Genomic DNA, 27,719 nt, shown 5'->3' with positions numbered 1-27,719 from the left:
CAAACCGGTGTCGCTATCTCTTTTCCTTGTATCCCGGAACATAAAGGGACGTTTCTGCATTTCCGGCGGTGAACTGAGAAATTGCGCAAGAAGCGCTGGAGGGCAAGAGGTAGGGCAGCCTGCTGAGTGACAGAATTTCTTGCCTCTCCATTTGCAAGATGACCCCTAGCATACTCTATGTTGTCCAGATTGCCGTAGATCTCTCAAACAAACAATATGGACATTCCCTGAGCGAAAATTCAGCCTCTGGGCGCCTGATCTGCCCAATCCGGACAACATCATGCCGCCAGATGGCCTGATCTATAGTCCGGCCAAATTTGCGCACAAATACGGAAGGCCTGATCGAATCCGGACAGATTTGGCTCCCGGAAAGGCCTGATCCTTCGGACATTTATGGCAAGATTTTGGAAAATCGGATCATTCCTCTGAGTGAATAACCGGGGGTCCTTGGCTGAGCCAGCGGCATGTTGACATCAGAAGGTATGCGGGCGTCAAGTATTGCCAGTGCCACGCCGCCATCTCGAGAACATCGAGACCGTTGAGTCCAGCGAGTCTGGCGGACTCCGCCGGACTCCGGGGATCACATGATCTGGCCAAGCAAGGCACTGCTGATTGCCGCTAGATCCCCCTGGCGCCTTTTGTGAGTTTCTTGTGCCAGCGCAGAGGTCGGCTTCACGGTGCATGTTCGCGGCTGGAGCTATCCTCCGGATACAAACCATTGACGCGCCCCGCCCACGTATTGTATCATGTTGTCTACGGAATATATGAGACTTGTGCGCTCCTCATGGCACAAAACCTGCCACTGGCGAATGTAAACCAGCTCGAAGAAACGGCTTCCGCCATCCTCAATCGGTAGCAGGTAATTCAATTGCACACAACATCTGTCTAGTGCAATCGGCGAGCCCTCATCTAGTCTACATGAAAAATAACATACAAGCTCAATGCACTTGTCACTTTATATTGCTTTTGCGATACAATGTGACGTACTCCTCCATACCTGCCTTTAAGTACACTAGACCTTTCTTTACTGCGTAAACCTGCTCAGCTGCCTTGGAGACAAAGGACTGGTCATGGGTTACGACGTGCACTGTGACCCATTTATTACTCTAACACCTCCATCTCCAAAGTGCCTTTGTTGTCAGGTAGTTGAGGTGGTTGGTTGGCTCGTCCAAGACAACCTGAAGGTGGAGAGACGACCCGAACGTCGCCAAAGTGAACACGATGGGAACCATCTAGCTTCCGCTAAGGGAGCGCCAGGCTGGAGAGCGATGGCTCTGATCCTGTACTTGCCAGGTGCGTACGGAATCGCTTGCTCCGCGCACTCCATATTCCTCTCCTCTATGAAGGAGAGAGCAGAGCAGGGTACTGGTGGAGCTCGTCGACATGGTGTTGCGCAAAGTAGCCAATCTTTGCGGCAGGGTGTCGGGTATTCTTCCCTCTGATGTCTGCTGATGCTAGCATCCCGATGAGGGCCTTTACGAACGTCGTCTTCCTGCTGCTATTCGTCCCAATGCAAGGTGGGGTCATGAGCAACAGCGCCGCGAAGACCTCAATACCCCAAACTTGCGGGAGCGACCTTAGGATAAATATGCATGTAAATGAAAAATACCATTAGATTCGACTTCTATGCTATGCAATACAATACAATACATATGGGCAGGCAGTAAGCAGGAGCTGAGACGATGAGGTGGTCATAGAATACCGAGATGTAGCGATACTGTATCAGCAGGGTCTAGGTGTCTGGGCGCCAGGGGTACTTCCCGAGAGCGTCATGTGATCCTCGGAGTCCGCCAGAGTCCGGCAGACTCGCCGGACTCAACAGTCTCGATATTTTGGCCATCTCCTAAGATCATCTCAATTCTCGTGTCACCGCAGCCCTCGGAGTTTTCCTCAGCTGCTGTTCATCTGCCACCATGATGTATTTACACGACCGCCCACAAATTTCCTGGGGTCCGCGACGGGGCTGTGATTCCGTCAGAGCTCTTCTCGGCTGAATGCAACGTCCGTTAGTAGAACGTCCTTAGTGTCGGCGATGCACATCGATAACGTTGGCGCACTGCTAGTACTGACCGGTAAGTAGATTCGACGTTTGTCACGACTAGGCTTCTCACGTTCTCAGTGCTAGAGCACTGACCGGTGATCATCCAAATATATTCGTGCAGGAACAGATGGGCCAACGTGGCATACATCAGTAATCTCCTTGACATAACTGTGAAGCAACACGGCATTCGATCCGGTTTGACGCGTTCAGCATTTTTATTGACTTAGCGATGGGATTCTACGCCTTGCCGGGCGTCGTCTACGCTGGGGCTCTTCCTTCCAGTCGTACTAGCCGACTCCAAGCGATGAGAACGAACGAAGCCCGTATGGCATCTGGAATGGGCCGCATTTCTGGTCGCCGCCGGGGTTGTATATGATGTCTGAACTCATTTGCTTCGAGACGCTCTCGACTCTGGACTCCCAATCCACCCCGGTCTTTCACATGTGCACTCACCCCGTCCTTCGCAACAACACATAAAGCATCTCCAGTTCTGCTCTCCGTCTTTCGCCGCAGCCCATGATGTCTGCTATACCCTCCCCGGCTGCCCTCTCCCTCGACTTCATCGTTGTTGGCGGAGGTTCGTACGTGGTCTATGGCCATTTTCTTCAGTCCCGTTCACTCCCACTGTGGTCGTATTTGGATGTCTCCACGCAATGCGTTGCTCAGGTTCTGATGTTTCATACTTCTTCACTCCCAGGTGTTGGCGGCCTTGCCGTCGCCTACGTGCTCAGCAAAGCAGGACAGCGGGTCAGAGTCCTTGAAAAGAATGGCATGGATCTGCCAAGCGGCGGGCACCGCGTGCCTCCCAATTTTAGCAAAATCCTCCGACAGTGGATCGGCGAGGAGGAGCTCAGGAAGCTATCCGTGCGGTGTGTTGGCTCGCCATCATTCAACTGTAAGTGCGTCTCGTGTATCACCCCCGCCGCTCTGGCCTGATGCTATTGACACTTCAATGACAAGTACGAACTGGGGAGGTTGTGGGATATTTAGAGTGGAAACCTGCCGTACTCGCCGAGACCGGTGGCGACTTCCTCCTAATGCATGTGAGCGAACCACCTCTCTTACAGGCGCACATACGTGTTGTCTGACCCACCATTCATAGCACAAGGACCTTGTGAGGACACTCCACAAGCTTGCAACAGATGCAGGCGCCACTATCGACTACAACACCGAGGTGACCTCCGTGCGTCAGGGGACGGAAGAGGACGCTAAACCCACTGTGACTCTTGCAAGTGGGGAGGTCATTACAGCCGACATCCTGGTGGGTGCCGATGGGTGCAGAAGCCTGGTGCGACAGGTGGTTTCAGAGGAGGAGGACTGCGCGGAGCCTGGTGGCATGACGCTTTATACCGGGGTCGTCGATGCTGAAGATATGCTGGATGACCCCGACCTCGCGCCATTCATACTATCTGATGAGGTGAGCATACGCCATACTTTGATGAGGTGTCCGTATGGCAACTGAGGGATGCAATAGTGGGCAATCGGTATGGCACCCGGTCGCAGCATGGCCGGTATGTGCTTCCCATTTCTTGTCTTCAGTATGTCTTATTGATATTCACATGTGGGTGTGATTAGGACACCCCGTGGTAGGCTTTTCCACATCCGTGCGTTGCATTGTGATTCCTGCTAACTTTATAGATGCTCATATCATACAGGCGGCGAAGAAACAGTATGCATACCATATCTATTCTTGGAACAACTTGTACGGGCTTCCCCAGGGCGGCGAGGAAACTTGGGACGAAATCTATTCCACAGCGAATCTTGACACCAACGCTTATGGCTTGGCGTAAGCGTCTTTCGTCCGACCATTGTCCTACTGCAATCTGACCGCTCCCATCTTCTAAGAGTTCAGAAGGCGCTCAAGCTGACGACCAATCTCATCCGTACCCAGTGGAAGACTCGCGACAAAGTAGACGAATGGATCGACTCTACTGGCCGAATTGTTCTTCTCGGCGACGCCGCGCACCCGTCCTTCGTGAGTAGACCTTCGCTGTCCACCCATAGCCACTGGACAGCTCTCACACTATGACGCTCTAGCCTGGCGGCACACACGGGACTAGCATGGCAGTCGAGGATGCAGTCGTGCTTGGTTCACTGTTCTCCCATCTGAACATGATCGACCAGGTCCCTTCCTTCCTCAGTGCGTACCAAGAGCTTCGTCAGCGACGATGCGAGCTCGTTAATGCCGCGGATGTCGGAAACGCGCGGATGGTGGCACTCCCCGACGGCCCCTTGGCGGACAAGCGCAACGCCGACATGCGCGCAAAAAATGACGATTGGGACGAGGGCACGCTCAAGGCCCAATTCGAGGAAATCGCCGAAATATTCGCATACGACGCCGGAGATGCGGCGGAGGAGTGGTGGGTGAACTGGGGTCGGTTCAGCGCCGCGGCACGCGAGCAGCCAAGCATGACGGACTTCTTCTCGGGGATCACCATGCACCATTCCTGAAAAGCGTATATTGCGCCGCGCGGCGTCATTACAAGAATGGCTCTCGTACTAGCTGATGGGTGGCCGTCACCTATGTGTCTGTCGAGTCTTGGCCCCACCCTTCCATTCGCAGAAGCGCATCGTCGGGATGCGGACCTCGACTCATTGCCTTCGTCCAGCTCTCATCCCTCACGAAGTGAGATATCATCGTCTAATCACTGCCATACATACACCGCTCGTCTCAGATTCCACTCCCTCAGTTTGTCGTCCGCCTTGCTATGCTCATGCTTCGTCACGCAAGATCCTTTTACGTCTTAATGCTCACGTCTTCCCCTCATGTTTTCCCACACGCCAGTACACCATGTCATGTCATCTACATGAGTCTGTCTTCTGCTAATCGCTATCGCAACGTTCCTGGAAAAACTCTACCCTGTGTTCCTAGGCATCTGATCATGCCGTAGCCCCTCCCAATACAAATGTCGGCATGCATCTGAGTGATCCACTGCTACGTGGCCAGCGGAAAAAGTCCGTGTTGCGCCTTCTCATGCTCCGTTGTCCGATAGGAATTGGCTTCAATCCTCAGTGTAGTGTTCGCTGCGAATGATATAAGGGATGCGTCAAGAAGATCAGGCATTATTGTCATCTCTACGGGTGGGGCCCCCGATCTCAGACGGTAATGCAACTCAAGGCGCAGAACTTTACAATGTGCCGACCAGTGGTCCCAGTGCGTTCATCCCTACAATAGAATGCCAATCTCGCGACTTAGTCCTAATGGTCGCCGGTATGCCGACTCAAGGATGTGATCACGACCCCAACCCTCAGGTCCTATTCGAGCTGTGGACCCACGTTTGACCACGGGCATCGGGCAAGGAGGTTGTATCCAGGTCGCTTACTCCGAGAATTTATGGCACTGCGGGCTTTTTTCCCTCACCTGTTGACTGAGTACAGTCTGCCACTAGGTTGCCGCTAGCCGCTGCCCCCACATTCTAGCACTAAGTACATCCAAAAGTCTTACCAACGAGTCCAGCGCCACCCCTGCGCCGCCATTCAATTCTGGGCGCACCGTTGGCAGCTGAATCTCAAGACGGATGGGCCATTCGTGGCTGGCGTTCAACGTTCATCATGGGCCGAATGAGTCCCGTTGTTCGACGGGCCCGAACGCACCAATTCAGTGGGCGCCAAAGCTCAGTCATAGCGGGCCCGGACAATGGGGTGGGAAATGAACGTTTCTACTTGGTGATTCCTCGTCGTTCGGGCCCAGACAAGTGGGTGGGAGATCACTTAACGTCATATTTCGTGTCTGCATTCAACTTGAGCTCGAACCACTCTCAGTGTTCGATTGGGTTCTGGCGCGCAGGTGACGATGGCTAAACTGCTTGAATACCAACCTTTCAGGGCAGCCTACCTTGTGTACTCCTTTGGCACCTTCATCCTCGTCAAAATCCCCGCTTGGTTCCTTTCATACATCTCTCCTTCTCGTCGACCTCGCCCTACATGGACAATCAAGCGTTCCTTGATCATTCGAAGCTTTCAGGAGCTGCAGGAGCTCTTCACGGTCAAGATTCATCTTCAGCTCAGCCATCGCGATCCTTTGCAAGAAGTCCTGGATAGCTCCTTGACAAACGCCAAATTCGTCTGGCTTGAGCCTATTCCGGACGACTCGCCGTTGTTCTGTGGCGAGATTCGTCGATTCGCAGACATAACTGGGGTTAAGCCAGCGAAGATCGCTGGGTACTGGTTCCTCAGGAGGGGCTCGGCGTGGAACGGACCAAACGCACAACCGGGCGAGAAGGTCGTCCTGCATATGCATGGCGGCGCGTTTTGTGTGCGTCTTGATCTTCCAATTGCTCGCACGCTTGAGGCTCACCACAATGGTTTTTTTCATTCGCGTGTGCATCACAGATAGGGACTGCACATCCATCCGATATGACGGCCAACATCAGCAGGGGCCTGCTGGAGTGCTCAGGCACATTGCAACGGACGTTCTCAGTCGACTTCCGCCTGACGGCGTCGGCACCTAACCCCCCTGCCAACCCCTTCCCCGCCGCGGTGTTGGACTCGCTCGCCGCGTATCGCTACCTTGTGCAGAATTGTGGGTTTGAGCCGAAGAATGTCGTATTCGCGGGCGACTCGGCCGGAGGCAACATCGCGCTCGCGCTCGTGCGGCATCTCATCGAGAACGACCTCTCCTCTCTACCGCCTCCGCGCGCCCTATTCCTCTCGTCTGCATGGCTTGACTTGATGGGATCCAGAGATGGGCCCGAGTCGTCTCGTGTACAGAATGCGCTCTCGGACATCTTCTCAAGGAGGCTTCCTAAGGGGGAGTTCTTTGCTCAATATGCCATCACGTCCCTGCGGGGTTCGCTGGACCTGGATGTTGTCAAGACCAATCGCTACTTCTCTCCTGCTGCGGTGGGTGCTCAGCCCCCGGAGGGCTCGACGCTGTTTAAGGGCTTTCCGGAAACGTACGTCACCACGGGTGGCGCGGAGAGATTCTTGGACGACTCGAAGGCGTTGGTGGAGAGGATGAAAGCGGATTCGGTGGTTGTTCACGAAGACTTCTCTCCAGACGCTGTGCATGATTTTCTCATCTTCAACTGGCACGAGCCCGAGAGAACGGAGGTGTTCAAGCGGGTGTGCAGTTGGATTGATTCTTTGTAGACAGATGATATGGGTCAGCTAGCTGTTCCACGTGGCCGTGGACTTGTAGAGAGCAATTGACTGCTTGTCCTCAGCAGTTCCTGCGGGCACTGGAGTCAAGTGGACTCTGGCTGTCCTTCCCGAGTCCCCTTCTCCCTTTCCCTCTCCGCCGAAAGGGCTTGTCCCCATTCTTGCACCTCTGGATGCCTGAGGAAGGGTAGGCTGCTGTCGAAGAAGGGCTGGAGAGTCTGCATCCCATGATTCTTCTCGTATTCAAAGGCTGAGTAACAGCGCCGGAGTCAGAACGTCCTTTGGGGGAAAGACGCCGCATACCTTGTGAGGCCATCTCAAATCGGTCGAGGTCTGTATTGTTCGTAAATAAGGTCTGTCTCTAGCCTGGAGGATAGCAGGGAAGCTCCTACCCTTGACAAACTTCGCCTCGTTGCTCTCGCCCGCCTCATATTCCTAGAAGACTATGGGTGTAGTGGAGGCTGATGTCAAGATATCAGGACCTACATTCCACAGGTCCATGAATCGTTGAGCAGGTGGGCTGTCATGCAGCATCTCGTGGACGAAGTTGTGCATTGCTTCCTGTTGTGTCGTCTTCAAAACTAGACGTCAGACGAGGATCAATCGCTGAGACTTGCCGCCTCTAGTCGACGTTTCTCCGCTTTCGGGATACCTTCTCGAGGCGCAATGTCTCCAACTAGCTCGCGTTAAGATGCATGAGCCCGGAAACGAACGCTTCATGGTGCATACCCTGCGCCTCAGCGAGATCATGTACCAAAGCCATCATGACGCATCTTTGTGGAGTGAGCTAACCGTTACAAGGAACGAAAGATGGAGCTCTCACTTGGAGACGTCCAGTGTCGGGTCGGAAGTACACATGGCAAGGATGGCCATGCGGTACATGTGGTCCGATATACTGAATAGATCAGAGTGTAGGACTGTGATCTCATCTCATGCGATTCATGCTCCGTACCTCTCAGAACCAGGGACCTACTGGACGAAGTGGCTTGTAAACAGGCTCAAATGTTGGTAGGTTACAAACGTCGTACTTTGTGGTCAACCCAGCCGGTTCTCTTCTGGGTCTTCGGAGCGCTGTTCATCGAGTCTCGAACAAAAAGCATGGTTGCGACTATACCATACCTTGAGTCTTTCGAGGATATGGAAGAAGGCCAGTTTGTCTTGTGCAACGTCCCCCGACGAGACGTACAGGGGAGGGAATGAACGTTTTGCGAGAGTGGTGCTGCAAGTCTCTTCGGCCATAGTCAAGGTGTCTCGCCTGTTGTGACGAAGACGTTCAGAAGCAGCTTCGGTGGATTCGCCGCGGTGTTGGGGAGCTGCCAAGAAGTGGACCCGGACGGCCCGAGCAAGCGCCTTGAACCGCACCATCCGGCGCCTTCGCCATACGCCATCCGCGTCTTGTCCGCGTCTCCCATCCTGGCGTTCCTCTTTCTACTTTCTCTCTGACGAGACGACTTGACGTCGCCGCCCTGCTGCTTCAGCAGGAGACCAAGTATTGGCCTGTGAACAGCGTATCTCATGCAACCATGCAGGAGGATCAAGGCACGTATCACACGAGTGCCCGTATGCTACCCCGCTTGTGCTCACTATGTATGGTTCCCATAGACACCTGCCGAATCTGCAGCGCCCCCGCGGAGCCCGGACAGCCGTTGTTCCATCCCTGCAAGTGCTCTGGGACGATCAGGTATATTCATCAGGATTGGTGAGTTGTATGACCTTCCTTTGGCGTGCCACCGAGTTGACGCTCCGCAAGCTTGACGGAATGGCTCGCACACAGCAAGAAGAAGACCTGCGATGTGTGCAAACACCCGTACTCGTTCACCAAGGGTGTGTTGATTCTGTCTGGGTTGTCGGGCTATGCTCACCCACACACCCGTTGCAGTGTATTCCAAGGACATGCCCGAGAGGCTGCCCATCCTCCTGATCTTGCGACAGTTTTCCCATCAAGTGGTATCCGCCATTCTTTTCGCTCTCCGCGCAGCTCTCGTAGCGACTGTCTGGCTAGCAGCTCTGCCGTGGGCAACGATTTGGACATGGAGGGTGTACTTCGCTTTGGGCGATTCAGCGTGAGTGCCCTTGTGCGCGTATGTCTCTTTGTTTTATTCAAATCTTGGGCAGTGCATGGTGGATCAGCGCAATGAAGAGGCCCCCTTCTGAACTCGACTTCTACCTTGGCGTCGTCGCGAACGGCACTGTTGCGAATGCCACGTCCTCTGATTCCGCGGACGCGCAGTCCCCCACTCCCATATCCCTTTTCGTCCATCCCATGTACCGCACCATCTCATCAGATATCTTCTCCGGTCAGATCATCGCGTCTATCATTGTACTCAGCTTCGTCGCAATATTCCTCCTCAGGGAGTGGATCACACAAAACGCTCGCCCTGGCGTGTTCGAGGACGGTGATGGTGTAGTTGACCCGGGCGCGGATGCGTTACCCCCGCTTCCTGAAAACCCACCTCCCCAAGCTCAAGAACCGCCAGTGCACCTTGTGCCGCGACTACCGCCCCCACCACCACCCGTTGTCGCGGAACCTGAACACGACCGAGCCATTCCGTTACCGGACAGCCGTTATGGGCGGCGTGATGATTATGCTTTCCAAGCGCGTACGAAGAAGCCACGTACAAGAGGAAGCGCTCAAGCGTCCGAGGACAGTCAAGAAGCGGGTCCGTCACGCGTCGCGAAGGGGAAGCGGAGGGTGCACACGACTGCACTCGAGGAGCGTCGGTCATTGAGAGCTCGTCGGAGGGTTCGGAGGACGAGGATTTTTGAAGGGGACTCCAGCTTTGATGAGGGCGCGGCTTTGCATGACGACAAGGACTTCCGGCGGCTGCGGTATGTCGCGCATAGAGCGGAAGACTTCGATGAAGAGCTACGGAAGCGGAATGGCAGCTCGTCCAAGTCCGAGCCCGAGCCCGAGCCCGAGAATTGGCCGCCGGAACGCAATCACAGGCGTCCGCGAGACCCGAATCAACTTCCTGCTTTCTCGGAGTTCACGTTTACTTATCCTTCGCCGTCTACCTCGAATGGCGATGCGCACTCACCTTCGGCCGGTACGTCAACGAATCCTTACAAGGAGAAGGGAAATGGCAACCTGCCCGCCAGTATCTCCTTCGCACCCTCATCTCCCCGCTCCGACAGCGACGATGACGAAGACGAGGACGACGAAGACGAGCGGACGCCTACTAGACCGTCCACTCCGGTACTCGCAACCTCGAGTAGTGCGAGTTACGATTTCATCAATGTCGAGGACGCTACGGCGGATGTGATGCAGCCTTCGACCTCCACGGCCGGCCTGCGGCGGCCTCCTCTACCTACCATGACGCTCCCCCCGTCGCCCATTCCGTCTAGCTCTCAGGCGGCGCTCGGGGACACCCCACTAGCCTCTCCTAGCCTCGCGACCTACCGCGCGCCGGAAGAGTTGGAGGTGCCTCCTGATGCGGAGCCAGATTACTTCGTGCGTGATTACCTGCGAAATTTGCAGCCGGACCGGTACCTGGACCCCGAGCGCGTCGAAGAGGAGCATGCGCGCTACTTCCGCGACCCGGCCGAGCAGCACGACGATGACGACGAGAGCTCCGACACAGAATTCGACACGGACGAGGAAACGGAGATGCGGAGGCTCGCGCTTGCGCGGTCCGGATTTAAGGAAGAGGCGGAGGCGATGCGGCGCGCGAGAGTGCAGGAGATGGCGGAGATGGCGGACGGGGAGATGGACGTGGACGATGAGGGTGAGGCCATTATGGAGGAAACGCAGTGGACGGACGATGATGGGCTGCAAGACGACGATGAGGACGACGACGAGGGCGAACCCTTCGTGCAGTTGAGGGAAGAGCTTGGTGGGCCGCTTCCTGGGGATGCGGAGGATGGCCTACCAGGCGCTGCGCAGGACAGGAGGGAGCTGAGGGTGTTAGGCCAGCCCCCGGAGTTAGAGCAGTTGCCGGAGGATCTCGACGCGGAGGTCAATATCGAGGACGACATGGATGGCGCGTTGGAGGCCATCGGTCTGAGGGGACCGCTCGTTGGTGTGCTACAAAACGTAAGCTGTACAATACTGGAGCTATCGCTGCAAGCTTCTACTTACGTGGTTCCGGTTCAGGCCGTGCTCATGACCGTCATCTTGGACACTACTATCGGCCTGGGGATATTCCTGCCGTTCATCATCGGGAAGTCAACTGCGCTCTTGACAGTGAGCACTGCCCTTCTAACTGTAGTTGCTGCGAGCTCACTCATAATATTCTAGCTCAATCCGCGTCGAGCTGCACAACTGATTCACTTACCCCTTCGGTTGATTCGTTTGGTCACGGACCCCATTGTCGACTCCGTCCTCCTGTTCTTCTCGAAACTTGTGCTGCCGCCGCTAGTTCAGTTATGCCAGACGGCGCTCCAGTCAGGTATGAAGGGAATTGCACGTAATGTTGGTCAAGATCGAGCGGATAAGCTTGCAGAGTTGTCCACGGTCGCCGTAAGTCCGTATGCGAGCTTTGCAGGCCGGATATTGATCCACATATGCACAGTACGGGAACCTACTCTCAATTGCCTCTCAGGTCATGGACCATTCGCCTCCGTCTACTCCTTCGGATTCCGTCGTTTCTGCAGCCAAGCCATCTTCGTCGATCTTCTATCGCATACTGGAAGAGGACACCACGCTCATGCGCATAGCGGAGCCTTACTTTGCTCCTATAGGGAAGAATGTCCGCGAGTGGTCCGACGAAGGCAAGACGACATGGATTCGCTTTGCGACTGGAGACACACCAAACGACCGAGCGTTTGCCGTACTTCTCGGCTATGCCGTCGTCGGTTTGCTTTTGGCCATCTACTTGAACATTCTCACCGTCGGCAGCATGAGAAGCGCCGGTCGTGCCGTACGCAACGCTGTTCGTCAGCAGCTGCTTGTGGTCAAGGTCGCGGCATTCATCATCATCGAGCTGGCCATATTCCCCCTCGGATGTGGCGTTATGCTCGATGTCTGCACGGTGTGGCTATTCCCACAAGGCAGCTTCCGTTCACGGGCCGCGTTTTTGATGTATGCGCCATTGACCGCGGTGTTCTACCACTGGGTTTTGGGCACGATGTTCATGTGAGTACAACTACATTTTCATTTGTGGTGCCTGCACATACTAATTCATATCCGGCCTGCAGGTACCAGTTCGCCGTCCTCCTGTCTGGTTGCCGTGGAATCATGCGCCCTGGGGCTATGTGGTTCATCAAGGATCCGCAGGACCAGAACTTCCACCCAATCCGCGACATTCTTGAACGCCCAACCCTTACCCAGATCCGCAAGCTGATACTGAGCGCGATAATGTACGGGTTCGTGGTCGCGGCTGGGGTGGCTACCGTGTCGGGCATTCTACGACTCTTCAGTCGCACCATCATGCCGTTCAGGTGGAGAATTCGGTATGTTTCACTAGGCCTGCAGTGCATGTAGAGACTAATCCTGGACTCACAGTGAGCCTCTGTCCGAGGTGCCCCTTGATTTGATCCTGCTCCAGCTAGTATTACCCTACACTATGGAGTCCTTCCGACCTCGGAAAGCCCTGAGACGGTTTGGCTCATCGCTCTGGAAGTATTTGGCTTCGCGGCTCCGCCTTTCGTCATATATGTTTGGTGGGCGCTATGCTACGGAGGAATTCACGCCGAAAAATTGGTCTTGGAGGTTCCTCCTCATTCAAGACGGCATTCAAATGGACGATGCTGAGGCCCTTCACGACGGAGATTTCAAGCGAGTACCCAACAGCGACAACGTGGCTCTCGTAAGGGACTCGCCTGCGACAGCCCCCGTCCTCGAGGACGGCACTCCCGTCGACGAGGATGCGAGACGGTTGATAGACGCCCAGGACGCCGAAGCACAGAAGGCGAGGCGGCTCGTCAAAGACGACTACACCGTGGTCTACATCCCGCCACATTTCAGGCGGCGAATTATCGCATTCCTCCTGTGCCTGTGGCTCACTGGTTCCGTCATGCTTGCCTCTGTCCTCGCGGCTCCCATCCTGGTGGGCCGGGGCTTCTTCCATCTGTTCATACCTCACGACGTCCACGACGGCTACTCCTTCATCGTGGGCTTCTACCTTCTCTGGGGATGCTGGCTCGTTGGTTCCGCTTTGGACCGAATGGACAAGCGCCGTCAGCGGCGTTGGAATAGCGAGGAGCAACGTGCCGAATGGCCTTTGTTCGTCCTCAAACGCGTTTTGCTTTGGACCGCTCAGGCATCGTATATGATAGTCATGCTAGGTGTCATCATCCCTACGCTTGTCGGGCTCGTGTTCGAGCTATACATGATCCAGCCCATCCGGCGCACTGCATCCCCGTTGATGGAGCCCCGTATCCGCGTCGTGGACATGTGGGCTCTGGGCTTATTCTACAGCAAAATCATCGTTCGCACGCTACGCATGCACCCTCCTGCACAGGGTATGATGCATGGAATCGAGCGTGTATGTGCTTCCACTTCAGCCGCTGTACCCTCAGGCTCACTTCTTCAAACAGATTCTGCGGAACGGATGGACGCACCTCGACCCAGTAAGAGCGACAAAGGACGTCATCGCCCCTCTAACACTAGGTCTGTCGGGAATGATCGTCCTCCCTGCTGTTGTGCTATGGGGCCTCCAACGTGTCGTCACCCTTCCTCTGGACGGCGACTTCCTCTGTGAGTTCCGCGGAGCGTATGCGTAGCAGTGACCCGGCGCTGACATCTTCCATGCTCTAGTCCTACATGTCTATCCCGGAATCTTCACAGTGGCTGGGCTAGTACATGCTGCCTATTCCTTGTCGAAGGTGATGGCGTCTTGGTCACAGACCATTCGCGACAAGGAGTTCCTCGTGGAGTTGCGCTTACGCAACTTGGAATTGGAGCAAGAAAACAGCACTGAGCAGCAAGCAGAAGCAAGGGTAGAGGTCACGCCAGAAGTAGAAGAGTAATTGGAATCCGCAAATTCACTGGGACCTGATATATATACATCATCGCATATTAACCGACCCTGTAACACTGTAGCCTTATACATTAATACCACTCATTCGTTAAATAGCACAGTAATCGCACCCTGGTGAGTGAGCCTGACCCCCGCATCGCAATCAGGTTTGAAAATTTGACGCGTGAGTTACCCATGCTTTCGCCTTCATTCCGCCATATAGAACGCCAGCTAACCAAGGCTGGTCCCTTTCAGCAAGCCATAAGCCTGAGACTTTGCAGGATGTCATGATAATAAATAGAACATCGCGTTGAATGTTCAAAAGAATGAAGACATATCAGGCTTGCGGGGTGGCAAGGTCTGACACGACACATGCCTTCGTCTAAGGATACAGTCTATCATGTGTGTACTGCGCTTCTACGTCGGAACTTCTCTCGACACTCAATGTGACGTCTCATCTGCAGCGTTCGGACAATTCTCCAGGTTCGTGGCTGTAGTGCGACTTGCAATGCCGTTCGCGAGGCCGTCGACGTTCGTCTCGACGTTGCTCTCCGACGTCTTGAGCACCTCAGCGATCCGGCGAGCGAGCGGAGACGGCTCGGCTTCGAGCGCCATCTTCAGGAACCAGGGTTTACTCATGTAGTTACGAATGCTGTGAACGCGAAGATGAGCTCTCAAGCTCCCACGTTATCTATCTGAACCGCAGGAGAGTACTGACCCATCGGGGAGAAGGACGACGACGTTCAGACCCTTTGTTTGAGCGATCGCCCGGCCCTTGTCGCTCCGGAGCCAGCGCAGAGCCCCGCTAAGCGCGCTTCCACTGCTTCCTCCAACAAGGAGACCTTCATGGCGCATGAGGAGGCGGACGGCAGCGAACGCCTCATCGTCGGAGGTCTTCAGCCACTCGTCCACGTCCGCCGGGTCTCGTGAAAGGACATCTGGGATGAAATCGTATCCTATCCCCTCAACGACGTACTGAGCACCGACGCTGTCGGTGTTGAGCTCGTCTGGGTACGCAAGAATGCTACCTTTCTGCAAGAAAGCGGGGAGGTCAAAGCGCGAACTGCCACGGTATACGAGGGAACGTACGGGATCCACGCCAACGACGATGCAGTCCTTGTTGTGCTTCTTCTTGATTGCGCGCGAGAGTCCAGTGATCGTTCCGCCTGTACCCGCACCTGCTACGAGGACGTCGACCTTCCCTAAAGACGGCTGCGAAACGGTGGACGGCGTGGAGGTGACAGCCTCTATGATCTCCGGGCCGGTGGTGTACTCATGAGCAAGAGGATTATTGACCTAAGGTAACGTGATATAGTGAACTGACGGATCTAGGAGTGCACGTTCTGAGCACTCACGTTGCGGTATTGATCTAGGATAATCCCACCGGGAATTTCACGTTGCAGGCGCTGTGCCACTCCTGCGATCGTTAAGGAATTCAGCCACGAGAGGCGGGAGCTATAGAGGGAAGCTCTACCTATATGCGACTCGGGCGAGTCCCAGGCAGCCTCAGTTGGTGTACGAACGACCTCGGCACCTAATGCGCGCAACGCAGCTTCCTTCTCCTGTAGAGCGCAGCTGTCAGAGCTAGACCCAACTGTGCAGGTCAAATGCTTACCAACGACATCTTATTAGGCAAGGTGATGATCACCGAGTATCCCTTATCTGTAGTATTCAGCATATGTTCTGGGCAGAAATTTGGCTGGTTTGACCTTAATCGCGCAAGCCATTGCCAAACCAATACCTTGCACACACTACTCAGTCCAACTTATCCGGGCATCTCAGGGAGACATACCAGTGTTGCCAGAGGTCGGCTCGATGACTACGCTGTGTCCGGGAATGAGCTTGCCCTCCTTCTCAGCCTCTTCCACCATGCGCTTCGCAATACGGTCCTTGACGGATCCGCCGGCAGACGTGTATTCAACCTTTCCGACTGAGGAACACATGCGGAAGCTCAGATTTGCGGCATCGTACAAACTGGACGCATATACGTACGGAGATTGCACTGCAGCCCCTCTTCCTTGGCAATCCGGTCTAACCTGATGAGCGGGGTGTTCCCGACGGCACCGAGAGCGTTATCGAGAATTTGTGATGTACGCGCCATGTATGATCGAGAACTGCAGATATCTTCGAGTGTGTCTGAAGACAGAAAATGGTGGTGGTGCAAGAGTAGAATGTTTTCTGTGTCTGTCCGCCGATTTAAAGGGCTGGGCCGCCGAGATCCGGATGGGCGCCATCGCGCGATGTGACGCGACATAGCTAACCTCACGTGTCGTCATTTAATCTGGGCCATTTCGTGTAAGCTCTCGTCCCAAGTCGCTGCTGCGGTCGTCGATTGCAACATCTTGTGGCTTTACTATGTGAGTACTCAAGCATTCCATATGTATCAGGAGAGTTGAAGCAGTTTCTCTCTGTAAAATCGCTCAACATACAGCCGCGCAGATTGTCCGAGTCGCCGAGATCATCTTGGTTGTCCGTCCACGAATAGAATCCCACATCGTTCCGTACCATCGTTTGGTACTTACAACTCTCTCTTGCACTAGCAGGAATTTCTGAGGCTAATACATACCCGTCTGAGACATTACACATCCTGCTGAGCCGCGGGGCATCATGGCTGGCATCATCGCCCGTGCGCCTTTCGACAATCCTGCCGCCGACACCGTGATCCGCTCGAAAGACGGCGTGAACTTTCGCGTTCGAAGCGGCATAATCGCAGAGGCTTCTCCAATATTCTCCGATATGTTCGGCATTCCCCTGCCAGACCCCAATCAGCTAGCCAACAATTCTGACTACATGGATGGTAAGCCGGTCGTTGCCGTCGAAGAGGACAGCGCGACGCTTGACCGGCTGCTCCGGTTATGCTATCCCACCACCGACCCGGTCTTGACGCAGCTCGGAGACGTCCGGCTAGTGCTGGCGGCGGCAATGAAGTACGAGATGGAGGAAGCCAGTGCGCTGATGAAGAAAGCGCTTCTCTCGTTTGTCAAGTCACAGCCCCTGAGCGTGTGGGCGTTGGCGTGCATACTCAGACTTGAACCCGAGGCCAGGATAGCTGCGGAGGCTTTGCTTGGAAAGGATCTTCCCATTGATGCGCCGCTGGAGTTGCAGGATATCTCTGCGGGGACCTATTATCGGCTTGTGAAATTCCACCGGGCGAAAGGGGACGTCGGTGAACAGTTCAAGTTCACGGAGCCTGGCCCTGATGACGTGCCGAGAATTCGACGCACCAAACCACCAGGGGCAAAGATCGTATACCGATCTCGGCCTTTCGCCGACATAATCTGCCGCTCTTCCGATGGGCAGGAATTCCAAACCCACAAGATTATCCTCTGTGCCGCATCCTCGACTCTGCAAGATCAGATCCTTGCCCTTCCAACCTCAGCTGAACCATCTTCCTCTCTGCCTGTGATTAGCCTCGACGCACGCGGCGCCCCCCTTGGGGCGCTCCTCGAGATGAGCTATCCTGTCGACTGCGATGGACTCAGCGACATCCCCGTGCACGACGCCATCGCCATGATGGACTGTGCGCGGCGGTTCAGGATGGACACGCACTTCCGCCGGCTGAGATACAACTCATTCGGCACGCTCAAGGTCTCGCAGCCGCTCCCGACCTACTTGCTTGCAAGCAGCTTCGGACTCACGGAGGTCGCGGAGGACGCGCTCGCGTTCCTGCACGCGGACCCGTTCACGTACGGGTGTATACCAGAGATGGAGACGACCCCTGCGTTGGCCTACCATCATCTGCTGATCAACCGGCGCGAGTCTCTTGCGGTCGCGTCAAAGCTGACAGCCGTGGTAAAGCCGACGTCCCAAGCGGTGGCGGCGGGCTCTGGAGACTCGGCGGCGGACGAGACGATGGACGTCGATGCGTCTGCCTCCATCGGGAGTGGGAGTGATAAGTCGCCACCTCGTGGAGACCCGTGGTTGCTGGGTATCCTGGAACGCACGGTCGAGGAGTTGCGCTCTCCGCATCAGGACGAACATTGGTGGGAGAAGCCCAAGACGTCCGCGACCCTCCAGCAGTCTGTGGACAAGGGGATGTGGTGCGGTGATTGTGAGGACAACGTGCGGCTGATATTGCGGATCGAGAACTTGCATGCGGATGTGAGGAAGGCGATGGATGCAAACAATGTGAGTCAGAAAATGGGTTTCTTCGGGATACCCAAGCTGATGTTATGTCTTGTAGGGCAAGCTGTTGAAACGAAGGTTGCCGGTGTGAATTGCAGAGGATGCTGCATACCTCTACTTTGGTTGGTGGCTTTCCAACAAGGACCGTCACGGAGTCATCATGCATATGTATTTTTGAAATAACAGAACGAACGCAATCGCAAAGCATGTCCACAAGGCAAATTTGACAGCGATGCTCACAACAGAAGTGTTCATCAAAGTACAGTGAGCTATTGTTATTATGCCAATCGTTGGGCGGGAGTCAGACGCGAGCGTGCTGGCTAAGCCCTCCAGAAGAGCCGATCTCCTCACCCTCGATGGCGCCTGGCGCCGGCACCATGTTCCTAACTATCATCCGCCAATGTCCACGCTACCAAAGTACAAGCAGAACCATCTGAGACACGACGTGCAAACGCACTGGCAATGGTTTCGGGAATGCCAGAGTGTTCACGATGCTTCACATGCCGTACTTAGGCTTGGCTGCTGCCTGCCTTGCGTTTATACTGCGTGCGTCTTCGATCTGGATTCAGATGAAGCGGTACAGAACCTGCCTTTCGTGCAATTTGGCCTTACTTGATCTCCTCGGCGGCGTGGCGAACTTCTGAGGGTGTAGCCAGATTGGTCCTGGAGGGCCCGTGTGAGCAATGTCTGTGCGCCCACTCCGCGAAGTAGTTGGACCGCTGGACGCGCGATGTGAGATGAAGATATACATAAGCGCACTTCTGCTCACGGTGCGCACAGAACCAGAGCCTGACTGGAGGCGAGCGTCCAGAACGAGCTGCAGAGCGCCATGCGACTATCTGTGCCAGCTCTCGTAGTAAGACCTTCCGCGCGACGCTGCTCACGTATTGGCTTGTGTCGAGCCTACCCTTGTGCTGTGCAGGCGGATTATTGTCGCCGTGTAAGGAGACAAAGTCGTGTTCGCCGCTCGCGAGACGTGTACACACGGAGAGTGCCATATTTATCAAGTGTCATTTGCGCGGTACGGGGCATCAGGCTCTACAAGGCGATGGAGAGCGTACGTGAGGACGTCAGCAGACGCACCATCTTCAGATAGGACCTGGAACTCCTCCATATCGCGAAGTATGATATGGAGGTACTCCGCAGCACCAGACATGCGCGCAATGCGACAACAAGCAGCACGGATGGCAAGATACTTCGGGCTAGGTAGAGGGCAGTCACTATGCGCGGTGAAATGTACGGTTGCCGGGACGTTCAAATGATGGTGAGCCAGCTCCAAGCGCGGTGGAATAGTGCCGCGATAGACATTCGCCTGTTATATATGAAGTGTGTACAAAAAGACGGTCATGTATGGAACCTCTCACCTCACTGTCCGCTTCAAAGCAGATCCACATCGTGTCAAAGAGCTCGTGGATGAAGGGTTCGATTGTCATGATATTCTCTAACCGATGAAGACTCGTCTTGGTGACGTCCGCTTTCAGTTCATTGTAGACATCCTCGTAACCTAATCATTTCAATAATGTCCAAGCTATCGCAACCTGGTGTGCCTGAGAATGTTAGCTGGGTCAGTCACTGAATTCATATATACTTGAATGCGCGTTTGAACACGCACCTTGTTCCTGCTTCCTTCTGCTGAAAGTCAGCGAGCGAGTCTGGGAATATGTGAGCGCACTGCGTGCTGCCCATCAATTCCCCTAGCTGGAGAGTGGTAAGACCGTTCACATAGGATGAGAAGTCGACTCTACGCGTCACCATGCAGCTGAAGTGATCCCTGGCCAGGGCCTGTTCGAGAGGGTAAGACAAACGGTCCAGCGTTCCGCTAATTAGGAGCGCACATGCCATGAGTTTAGCATCTGAATGCTTTCGTGGTGTTGACTGCAGGTCCTTCATGACATCATCTTCGCGACTGAAAAAGGAGCAGGAGTTCTTCCTCTCGTCTTCCTGACTGTTCGGCGGTTAGGCTCTGAGCCCGCAGTGGACATGGAGGGAATTCGAGATCATATAGTGCCACTTACAGATGGGGAGAGGATTCTTGACATGAAACTCTCCCAGATTGTAGAGAGCTTGGAATGGATCTTCGTTCGCCGCGTTGCAGGATGCAAGATCATGTCTAAGCGTGGCCAGGGCAGTGGCGTTTGGAGCACAGGGAGTACATCATGTCTTTGGCATTGGCAGCTTTGCTCGCCGCCTCTTCTACTGGCAGCACAAGAGACACATGGTAGTCCTGAGCGTGAGGGGATGCCAAAATGAATGTTCCAGCGAACGCACTGAGTCTGGCGCCAACTTAGGATCGTGAGTTACCAGGACAGACGCCCACCGTATTAGGCGTGTTCAATTCTTGTCGCTCGCTCATTTCCTCGCGCGCTTAACGGGCGCCTGCCTACCTGGATTCAAGGTCAGATCAAGCGCCTGTAGCACAGCAAGCAGAGGGGGGCAGGCGGCGGGTGCAACATGACCACATGAGGGTCGCGAGCTGGGACTAAGGAGCGCCGCGAAAACTTGACGATTCGAAATCTAGAGAGCTCTATGACTCGAGACGCGGAGTCGTCCCGCAAGGTTTTGGGTCCAATTGCCATCAGGCTTACAGCGGCAACCCCAGGTGAACCGTATGTATGTCGTGCCGAATCTGGTTCGGATTTGGGCGCATTGTGTACGATTATTCTCGAGCAACGAGTCTATAACGCTCTCCCGATGTCTCCATCCACTCTCGGACAGGTTTTCTGGGTATAACAAACCTAGCATAGGACGATCCCGTCGATCTCGCTGCACCCGCTGCCTGCGCACCTCTGCTCGCTTTGCTACAGGCGCTTGAGCTGACCTTGAATCCAGGTGGGCAGGCGCCCGGTAGGCGCGCGAAGAAATGAGCGAGCGACAAGAATAGGGGTGCTCAATTCTTGTCGGTCGCTCAGTTGCTCGCGCGCCTATTGGGCGCCTGCCTAGCTGCATTCAAGGTCAGCTCAAGCGTCTGCAGCACAGCGAGCAGAGGTGCGCAGGCAGCGGGTGCAGCGAGATCGACAAGATCGTCTCATGCTAGGTTTGTTAGGCCCGGGAAATCAGCCCAGCAAGTGAATGGTGACGTCGGGAGAGCTTATAAACTCGTTGACCTGGACTTATTGTACACAATGCGCCCAAGTCGGAAACAGAATCAGCACGACATATATATGGTTCAGCTGAGGGTGCCGCTCTGGGCTCGATGGCAACTGGACTCAAACCTTGTGAGGCGACTCCATATCTCGAGACAAGCAACTTTATAGCTTCTGAATTGTCAAATCCTCGCGTCGCTCTCTAGTCCCAGCTCGGGGGCATCATGCGGTCGTGTTGCACCTGCTGCCTGCGTGTCTCTGCTCGCTGTGCTGCAGACGCTTGAGCTGACCTTGAATGCAGCTAGGCAGGCGCCCAATAGGCGCGCGAGCAACTGAGCGACCGACAAGAATTGAGCACCCCTAATTGAACACGCCTATTCGCTCTCGATAGCCGTTATTCATAACATGATGCATGACCCCCCATCGCTGAGGCTCGATACTTAATACCACCCCTCGACAACACTTGCAATAGCTTCTAGCGGGAAACGCATGAGGTTGTCTTTACTCTTTCGCATCCCACGTAGTCTGGTACACCTCTCCTGGAGTCATTCTCATGATGAGATTTCGTTGCTATTGTCCGACTATTCCGGTAAGTAGACACCGCAGATCCTACTGCAACGTGTCTCGGGAAGCAAGTTCTTTTGCTTGGTATGCGTCCCTTATCGATATACTTCGCTTCAAGCACCCAAGTCATTTTCTAAGCCACCTCGAGTCCCTCATATTGTACTCCAGCTACGGTACAGTGATCCTCTCGTGCAGGTAAGAGGTCGGTGGCTTTTCTACCGATTGAACATTACGTTTGACCGGGAGGCCGGATTCAAGCAGCTATCGAGCTGTCTTGTAGTCGCTCATCATGTCCCAACCTCCAGCGCCCACGTTCGCTCTAGCTCCCTTCGACAATTCCGCGGCCGATGTTGTCCTCCGATGTCGGGACGGCGTGCATTTCCGCGTGCGGAGCGCGATTCTGCTGGAAGCGTCGCCTGTTTTCGCCGAGCTGCTCGCGGCGTTGCCGTGCGGCGGGGCGACTGACATCCAGGAGGGTCCCACATTCGAAGGAATGCCTATGGTCGTGATCGCGGAGGACAGCAATGCCATTGATCCACTACTCCGTCTATGCTACCCGACAGCGGACCCAGTGCTAGTGGACCTGAAGGACATCCGACCCGTTCTTGCGGCAGCAATCAAGTATCAAATGGAGGAAGCTTCCGCAGTACTGAAGAAGATGTTGCTGTCGTTTCTCGAGGAACAGCCACTAAGGGTCTGGGCATATGCTTGTCTTCTCCATCTAGAAGAAGAGGCCAGGGCCGCTGCGAGCGCCCTGCTGGGCAAAGAGCTCCCCACCAAGGGTCCAGAGGAATTCCCCGAAGTGTCTGCTGGAGATTACTACCGCCTCACGAAGTTTCTGCGGTCCAAGGGTGCTGTCGAGGAGTCTTTCACATTCCTCAAAGCTGGTTCTGCTGCTGCAGAGCCGCCACCGTCCAAGAGTTCCACCGCGAAGCCTTGGCATTGCACTCGTGAGCTCGGGTTTACATCCCTTCCTTATGCCGACATCATTTGCCGCTCGTCTGACGGGCAGGAGTTCAGAGCTCATAGGATCACCCTCCTCCTTGCCTCACCTCTTCTCCGCGACGGCATCACTGCCCTATGCCCCGAAGCAGTCTCAGGACCTCCACCTCCAGACGCCTTGCCCGTGCTTCAGATGGGTGTCGAGGGCGTGTTTTTAGGTCCGCTGCTCGACATGTGTTATGCCGAACGACCACCATCTGTCTATGAATGGCACTCGATATACGGCATCGTAGGGATGATGGTCGCCGCTCGGCACTTCGGCTTCGCAGATATTCTGCTCAGACTCCGCTGCGGGCCGTACCTCACCCTAGCAGATCGCCAGCCCCTGTTGGGCTACCTACTCGCCGCCCAACTGCGCTTCCCTGACATCGCCAAATCCAGAGCCTCGGAGATGCGCCACGATGTGTACGAGTCGTACGGCTATCACCCCGAGATGGAGCGGACCCCGGCCCACGCTTACCACCACCTGCTCATGCATCGCCGCCGAAGCAGGGTGCTCGTAGCTGCCCAGGCCGCGAAGGTCGGGCGGCCTGCGCCCCCACCTGCTTCTGACACCAAAATTCAGACTATGGCGGGTCTGCGGTCGGCTGACGGACACCCCTGGGTCCAGGGTGTCGTCCGTGCCTATGCGGACAAGCTTGGTGACGCAGATACGACGAGGGACCTGTATCGTATACAGCCGGACTACGAGCAGCTGTTGTCGGACTCGCTGGCGAACAAGATATGGTGCCAACGATGCGAGCACAATGTACGGCTGTTGACGGACACGCGCCATGCCTGGAAGAAGATACGCGACGAGCTCTTTCGGAATGACGTGAGTATAGGACCCACTTGCAAATGAGTCAGTAAGGCAGACCCTTCACGTTCTAAACGATTCTTGGCAGCTCGCATTTGAATCGGGAGGCGCACTGTAAACTAGGGTCTTGGGAGCTCGTTCACAACGACAAGGAGAAGACCTACGCCTCCTCCAACATAAGGTTATGAAGGGTTACCCGGCGGGAGACTGCTCAGACTTATCAACCAGCGCTCACATTCTACGGTACGGTACAATATGGGGAGGCCAATGTCAACGGAACGGGATACAATCTACCAAGGGCGGTATAAGGTATTGCGAGGGTATCCTACACGTGAGATAGAACAATGCAAAGGGAGAGTTCGGAATAACGATGTGGATGGAGTCAACGGGGTTAGGTACAGAACTAAGCGGACGGGATCGTAGATAGGGGGTTACTGTCTTGCATGCAGTATTAGGCCGCAAGCATCAGTCCGCACATACACTATGTAGGTAGCTGAAGAGTAGGGGAGGCCGTGGCGGCAGCCACGGGTCGATATGCAGGTAGCAGAGTCAATTGCAAATACAGACAGTGTCCATCACCACAGAGAGGTGAGCTGAGACGAGTTAGAGACAGGACGCACGGTCGTTCCCTCGGGAACAGTGCAACAGCAGTAGCGAAAACACGAGAGCAGTCCTTGATGCTACAAGTCCGTGCCAATGCATGCATGGCAGCTACAAAACAAACCGGCATCACACATCACGGATCCGGCGTGACGGGGCCTCAGAGGAGCAGCGCGGCGAGCGCGCCAGCGACGGCCAGCACGAGCGAGCCGCTGTACGACAGCGTCGAGGCGCCGTTCTTGTGGCCCGTCGTGACGTTAGTAGACGAAGGCGCCGCGGCGGTCGTCGAGGTGTTCGAGCCCGAAGCCGAGTTGTCACCGCTGGCAGACGGCCAGCCGACGCCGTTGTACGTCGCGCGGATGATCTTCGCGGCCTGCTCGGCGAGGCCGTACGTCGGTGCTTGCAGCTGGCAAAAACGCATCAGCAATGGGCGGAATATAAATACAAAAATTTATGTGTGCTCACATGCGCGGAGAACGACAGCGGGTACACGGACGCGTCGACGACGCGGACGTTGGCGAGGCCATACACCTTGAGGTCCGCGTCGACGACGCCGCCCGCGTCGAGGGGCAGCATCGCGCATGTGGATGACGGGTGGTACTCGGTGCCGATCGTGGTCGCGAGCCACGCGTCCCAGTCGTCGTCCGTCTGCACGCCCGCGCCGGGGTACGTCTCCTGGCCGAGCGCGCTGCTCAGCGGGGCGGTCTGGCCGATCTTGCGCGCGAGCTTGAGGCCCTCGCGGAGGACGACGCGGTCGGCGGGGTGCGAGAGGTACTGAGGGTCGATCGCGGGCGGCGTGAAGGCGTCGCTGGACGTGATGTAGATGCGGCCCTGCGAGAAGGGGTGCTGGAGCGCGGCCTGCACGGAGATGGAGCCTGCGGAGACGAGGCTGAGGAGGATCTCGACCTGGCCGATGGGGCTCGTGAGGAGCGTGTTGAGGGTGGTGTTGTGGATCAGCTCGTAGCCCTTCTGGACCGTGGCGTCGGTGCTGGGGCAGAGGTTGGCGAGCGAGGAGGAGTAGTTGGCGGCGATCTCCTGCTGGAACTGTGACGCGAAGTCTCCTAGGAGATTGGTGATGTTCACGTATGCAGTGGCGGAGTTGATGAAGGACATGAAGACGGCAGTGTTGCCGTCCGCATCGTTGGCGTGCAGGGAGCCTGCCGTGTCGATGTTGGCGTTCCAAGTGACTTCCGTGCTCTAGAGCAAGATGGCTATCAGCAAAGGAGACGAAAACGGCCGTAGAAACACGTACAATGTGGTCCTGCAGATGCTGTCCAACACCTGGCAGGTCAAGCAGCACGTTCACCCCCGCGGCCTTTAAGACGTCAGACGGCCCGACACCGCTTAACTGCAGCACTTGCGGGCTGCCGATGGTACCACTGGCTAAGATGACCTCCTTGTTCGCCTTGATCGTTTGCTGTGCAGCGCCATCTGCGGAGGCCCACTCTACACCCGTCGCGGTTAAGTTGTTCGCGTTCGAGGTGTCGAAGACAATGCGAGTGACGGTTGCGTTAGGGAGGATGGCGAGGTTGGAGCGAGGAGGGAGAGGGTCAATGTAAGCCGACCGAGCATATGAGCGCGTCCAGTTGCTAGGATTGATCGAAGACGTTGCGACAAATGTGCCCCAACCATCTCCACCGTACGCGTCGTCGGTGGAGGCGACGCCAACGTTAGCCAATGTCGGCGTCCAGTTGCCAACGACGGGAAGCATGCTGCGGCAGACGTATTAGCACATGTATAAAAGCGTCGGATGAGCAGGGTGTACGCACAAGCCCGGATATGACACATGCACGGGTCCGCTGGTGCCGCGACTGGAGGCAACGAACTGGATGTCGCCCTCGCCCTGCACGGTGGCCGACGGGGGCGTGAACGTCTCGCTCTCCTGCATCGCGGCGAAGAGCTTGTCCCAGCTCCATTTGTCGGAGCCGCCGTCGATGAGGCTCGCCCATGTGTCGATCTCAACCTTGGACGGGCGGACGTGATACATGCCGTTCATGGCCGACGAGCCGCCGAGCACCTTGCCGCGCGGCCATACGAGCTGCCTGGACCCGGCCTGCGCCTGCTTGACGGTCTGGTATTGCCAGTCGTACGACGAGCCGGGGAGGCCCTGATAGTACGCGTTCGCGGGGACGTCTGTAAATAGAGCGAGGTGATACGAACGATCAATATGATGTCACTGCTCGTACGAGCGGGAGGACGCACTGATCCTGCTGGCGACGGCGTCGCCGGTGTCGCCGGCTTCGAGGACGAGGACGGTGGTGTTGGAGTCTTCGGAGAGGCGGGAGGCGAGTGCGAGCCCTGCGGTGCCTCCGCCGACGATGACGAAGTCGTACGCGCTGGCGATCTGGCCGTTGTAGACGATGTTTCGCGTGTGCAGCTCGCGGAGGGTGTGTTCGGGATGGATGTCGCGGTGACCACCCTGCCAGGCGAACGCGCACTGGGAGAGCGAGGCGGTCAGCAGGAGCAAGCTGAGAGACCGCATCGCGAAAGGGAGGGGAGGGGGAGGTCGTGAAGAAAAGATTGACGAGTTTAGTCGAGTCGTAAAGGTGGAGTATTGGAGGGTGCCTGGCGGGCGCGGCAACTCGTTTATGAAGGAAATCGAATGAGGTCGGACTCGGAGGGCCAGGCGGTGCAGGCGGATGAATGTTCTACGTCTAATAGACCTCGGTCGCTCGCCCAAACCATTCAAACGTGCTCGGGGGGGGGCGAGTCTGGGCGAGGTCCGAGTCGTCTGGCCGATGCTCGCTCGGACACTCAACCCCGTCACGCTCACTGCGCCGGCATCAGCACGGCGTCACGCCCAGCTGGTTTGTATGACGGCCCAAGCCGGGCCTCAGCGCGCCTCGCCCTCACCAGACGCGGAAAACTCACGGATAGTCCCAAGCATGACCCATGCGTAGCGTTCCCCATCGCTACAGTAGCATGAAGCGTCTGCCAGCGGCGTGTCTGCCTTGCCCTCGCCTGGCGGAACAAGGCGTTCAAGCTGGGATGTGAGTCACTATGTGGTCACAAAGCCATGTTCGCCGGGGACGTCCTTGGCAGTGCCGACGGCCAGTTGCCGATCCATCCGGAGCTTCGTTAGCCAACTTTCACTCGTCGGCCTTGTGTTACCGAGTGGAAGGCACGAGAACTTCAGCGTACTGGTACTGGCATCGGTCAAAAAGGGGAACGCGGGCTGGGATAGAGCTTCCCGACGTGAGAGGTTGTGTGAGGTATTGATCTTGTCGCTGTCGTCTCGGGCGTTCTGGTGTAAAGTGCAAAAGGCGGGGAGCCGCACAAGCCCGCATTGAGTATTCCGTTCAAGGCCCCTCTCCTGCCACCCAAACCCCAAGTACGCATAGCGCTAGCTGACCACCAAGTACTGTAGTCATCCTATGAACTTCTCGCATCCCAATGCTCTAGACAATACGGGAGGACGTGCGTAGGGACTCGCGCTATACAACACGGACATTCGACCGCGAGTGTGAAGGGAAGCAGACAGCAATAGAGCATCGTGGGATAGCTTCTCA

At 55.9% G+C, this 27,719-nt stretch overlaps 8 protein-coding genes across 8 annotated transcripts; 4 read left to right on the top strand and 4 right to left on the bottom strand.

The window, feature by feature from the left end:
• The first annotated feature begins 1,963 nt into the window (after positions 1-1,963).
• DICSQDRAFT_133958 (FAD/NAD(P)-binding domain-containing protein) lies at positions 1,964-4,802 on the top strand. The gene is made up of 10 exons (XM_007363034.1): positions 1,964-2,072; positions 2,122-2,618; positions 2,739-2,936; positions 3,002-3,084; positions 3,144-3,458; positions 3,516-3,552; positions 3,617-3,627; positions 3,697-3,827; positions 3,887-4,016; positions 4,079-4,802. The coding sequence occupies exons 2-10, from the start codon at positions 2,558-2,560 to the stop codon at positions 4,490-4,492; spliced, it is 1,380 nt and encodes a 459-aa protein (XP_007363096.1). The 5' UTR covers positions 1,964-2,072; positions 2,122-2,557; the 3' UTR covers positions 4,493-4,802.
• Positions 4,803-5,732: 930 nt separating this feature from the next.
• Positions 5,733-8,418, bottom strand: DICSQDRAFT_153354 (HD domain-containing protein). Its single transcript, XM_007363033.1, has 11 exons — positions 8,261-8,418; positions 8,170-8,202; positions 8,094-8,110; positions 7,965-8,036; positions 7,871-7,914; positions 7,759-7,817; positions 7,628-7,702; positions 7,534-7,576; positions 7,445-7,474; positions 6,374-7,391; positions 5,733-6,296 (listed from the first exon to the last, which is right to left on the bottom strand). The coding sequence occupies exons 1-10, from the start codon at positions 8,378-8,380 to the stop codon at positions 7,228-7,230; spliced, it is 657 nt and encodes a 218-aa protein (XP_007363095.1). The 5' UTR covers positions 8,381-8,418; the 3' UTR covers positions 5,733-6,296; positions 6,374-7,227.
• A 136-nt stretch (positions 8,419-8,554) lies between these two features.
• Positions 8,555-14,142, top strand: DICSQDRAFT_81480 (uncharacterized protein). Its single transcript, XM_007363032.1, has 12 exons — positions 8,555-8,680; positions 8,744-8,840; positions 8,892-8,965; positions 9,021-9,204; positions 9,257-11,174; positions 11,235-11,324; positions 11,379-11,600; positions 11,653-12,215; positions 12,278-12,532; positions 12,585-13,566; positions 13,619-13,778; positions 13,839-14,142. The coding sequence occupies exons 1-12, from the start codon at positions 8,665-8,667 to the stop codon at positions 14,048-14,050; spliced, it is 4,773 nt and encodes a 1,590-aa protein (XP_007363094.1). The 5' UTR covers positions 8,555-8,664; the 3' UTR covers positions 14,051-14,142.
• A 176-nt stretch (positions 14,143-14,318) lies between these two features.
• Positions 14,319-16,191, bottom strand: DICSQDRAFT_160096 (cystathionine beta-synthase). The gene is made up of 9 exons (XM_007363031.1): positions 16,033-16,191; positions 15,833-15,970; positions 15,750-15,781; positions 15,656-15,697; positions 15,515-15,602; positions 15,396-15,457; positions 15,130-15,336; positions 14,759-15,072; positions 14,319-14,692 (listed from the first exon to the last, which is right to left on the bottom strand). Exons 1-9 carry the CDS (start codon positions 16,139-16,141, stop codon positions 14,482-14,484), a joined length of 1,203 nt encoding a protein of 400 aa, XP_007363093.1. The 5' UTR covers positions 16,142-16,191; the 3' UTR covers positions 14,319-14,481.
• A 456-nt stretch (positions 16,192-16,647) lies between these two features.
• DICSQDRAFT_160095 (uncharacterized protein) lies at positions 16,648-18,392 on the top strand (the record flags this gene model as incomplete). The annotated part of the gene is made up of 2 exons (XM_007363030.1): positions 16,648-18,168; positions 18,224-18,392. The coding sequence occupies 2 exons, from the start codon at positions 16,648-16,650 to the stop codon at positions 18,254-18,256; spliced, it is 1,554 nt and encodes a 517-aa protein (XP_007363092.1). The 3' UTR covers positions 18,257-18,392.
• A 776-nt stretch (positions 18,393-19,168) lies between these two features.
• Positions 19,169-19,375, bottom strand: DICSQDRAFT_53124 (uncharacterized protein; the record flags this gene model as incomplete). The annotated part of the gene is made up of 1 exon (XM_007363029.1): positions 19,169-19,375. A coding segment is annotated over one exon (207 nt), but the record flags the coding sequence as incomplete, so codon positions are not given.
• A 2,726-nt stretch (positions 19,376-22,101) lies between these two features.
• On the top strand, positions 22,102-23,728 carry DICSQDRAFT_167453 (uncharacterized protein; the record flags this gene model as incomplete). The annotated part of the gene is made up of 2 exons (XM_007363028.1): positions 22,102-23,628; positions 23,699-23,728. 2 exons carry the CDS (start codon positions 22,102-22,104, stop codon positions 23,726-23,728), a joined length of 1,557 nt encoding a protein of 518 aa, XP_007363090.1.
• A 642-nt stretch (positions 23,729-24,370) lies between these two features.
• On the bottom strand, positions 24,371-26,692 carry DICSQDRAFT_167452 (GMC oxidoreductase; the record flags this gene model as incomplete). Its single annotated transcript, XM_007363027.1, has 5 exons — positions 24,371-24,616; positions 24,676-25,407; positions 25,463-25,922; positions 25,980-26,343; positions 26,413-26,692. The coding sequence occupies 5 exons, from the start codon at positions 26,690-26,692 to the stop codon at positions 24,371-24,373; spliced, it is 2,082 nt and encodes a 693-aa protein (XP_007363089.1).
• Between the last annotated feature and the right edge of the window lie 1,027 nt (positions 26,693-27,719).

This window comes from Dichomitus squalens (assembly GCF_000275845.1).
Source record: "Dichomitus squalens LYAD-421 SS1 unplaced genomic scaffold DICSQscaffold_5, whole genome shotgun sequence".
Lineage (NCBI taxonomy): Eukaryota > Fungi > Basidiomycota > Agaricomycetes > Polyporales > Polyporaceae > Dichomitus > Dichomitus squalens.
This window is presented reverse-complemented; position numbering and strand designations above follow the sequence as displayed.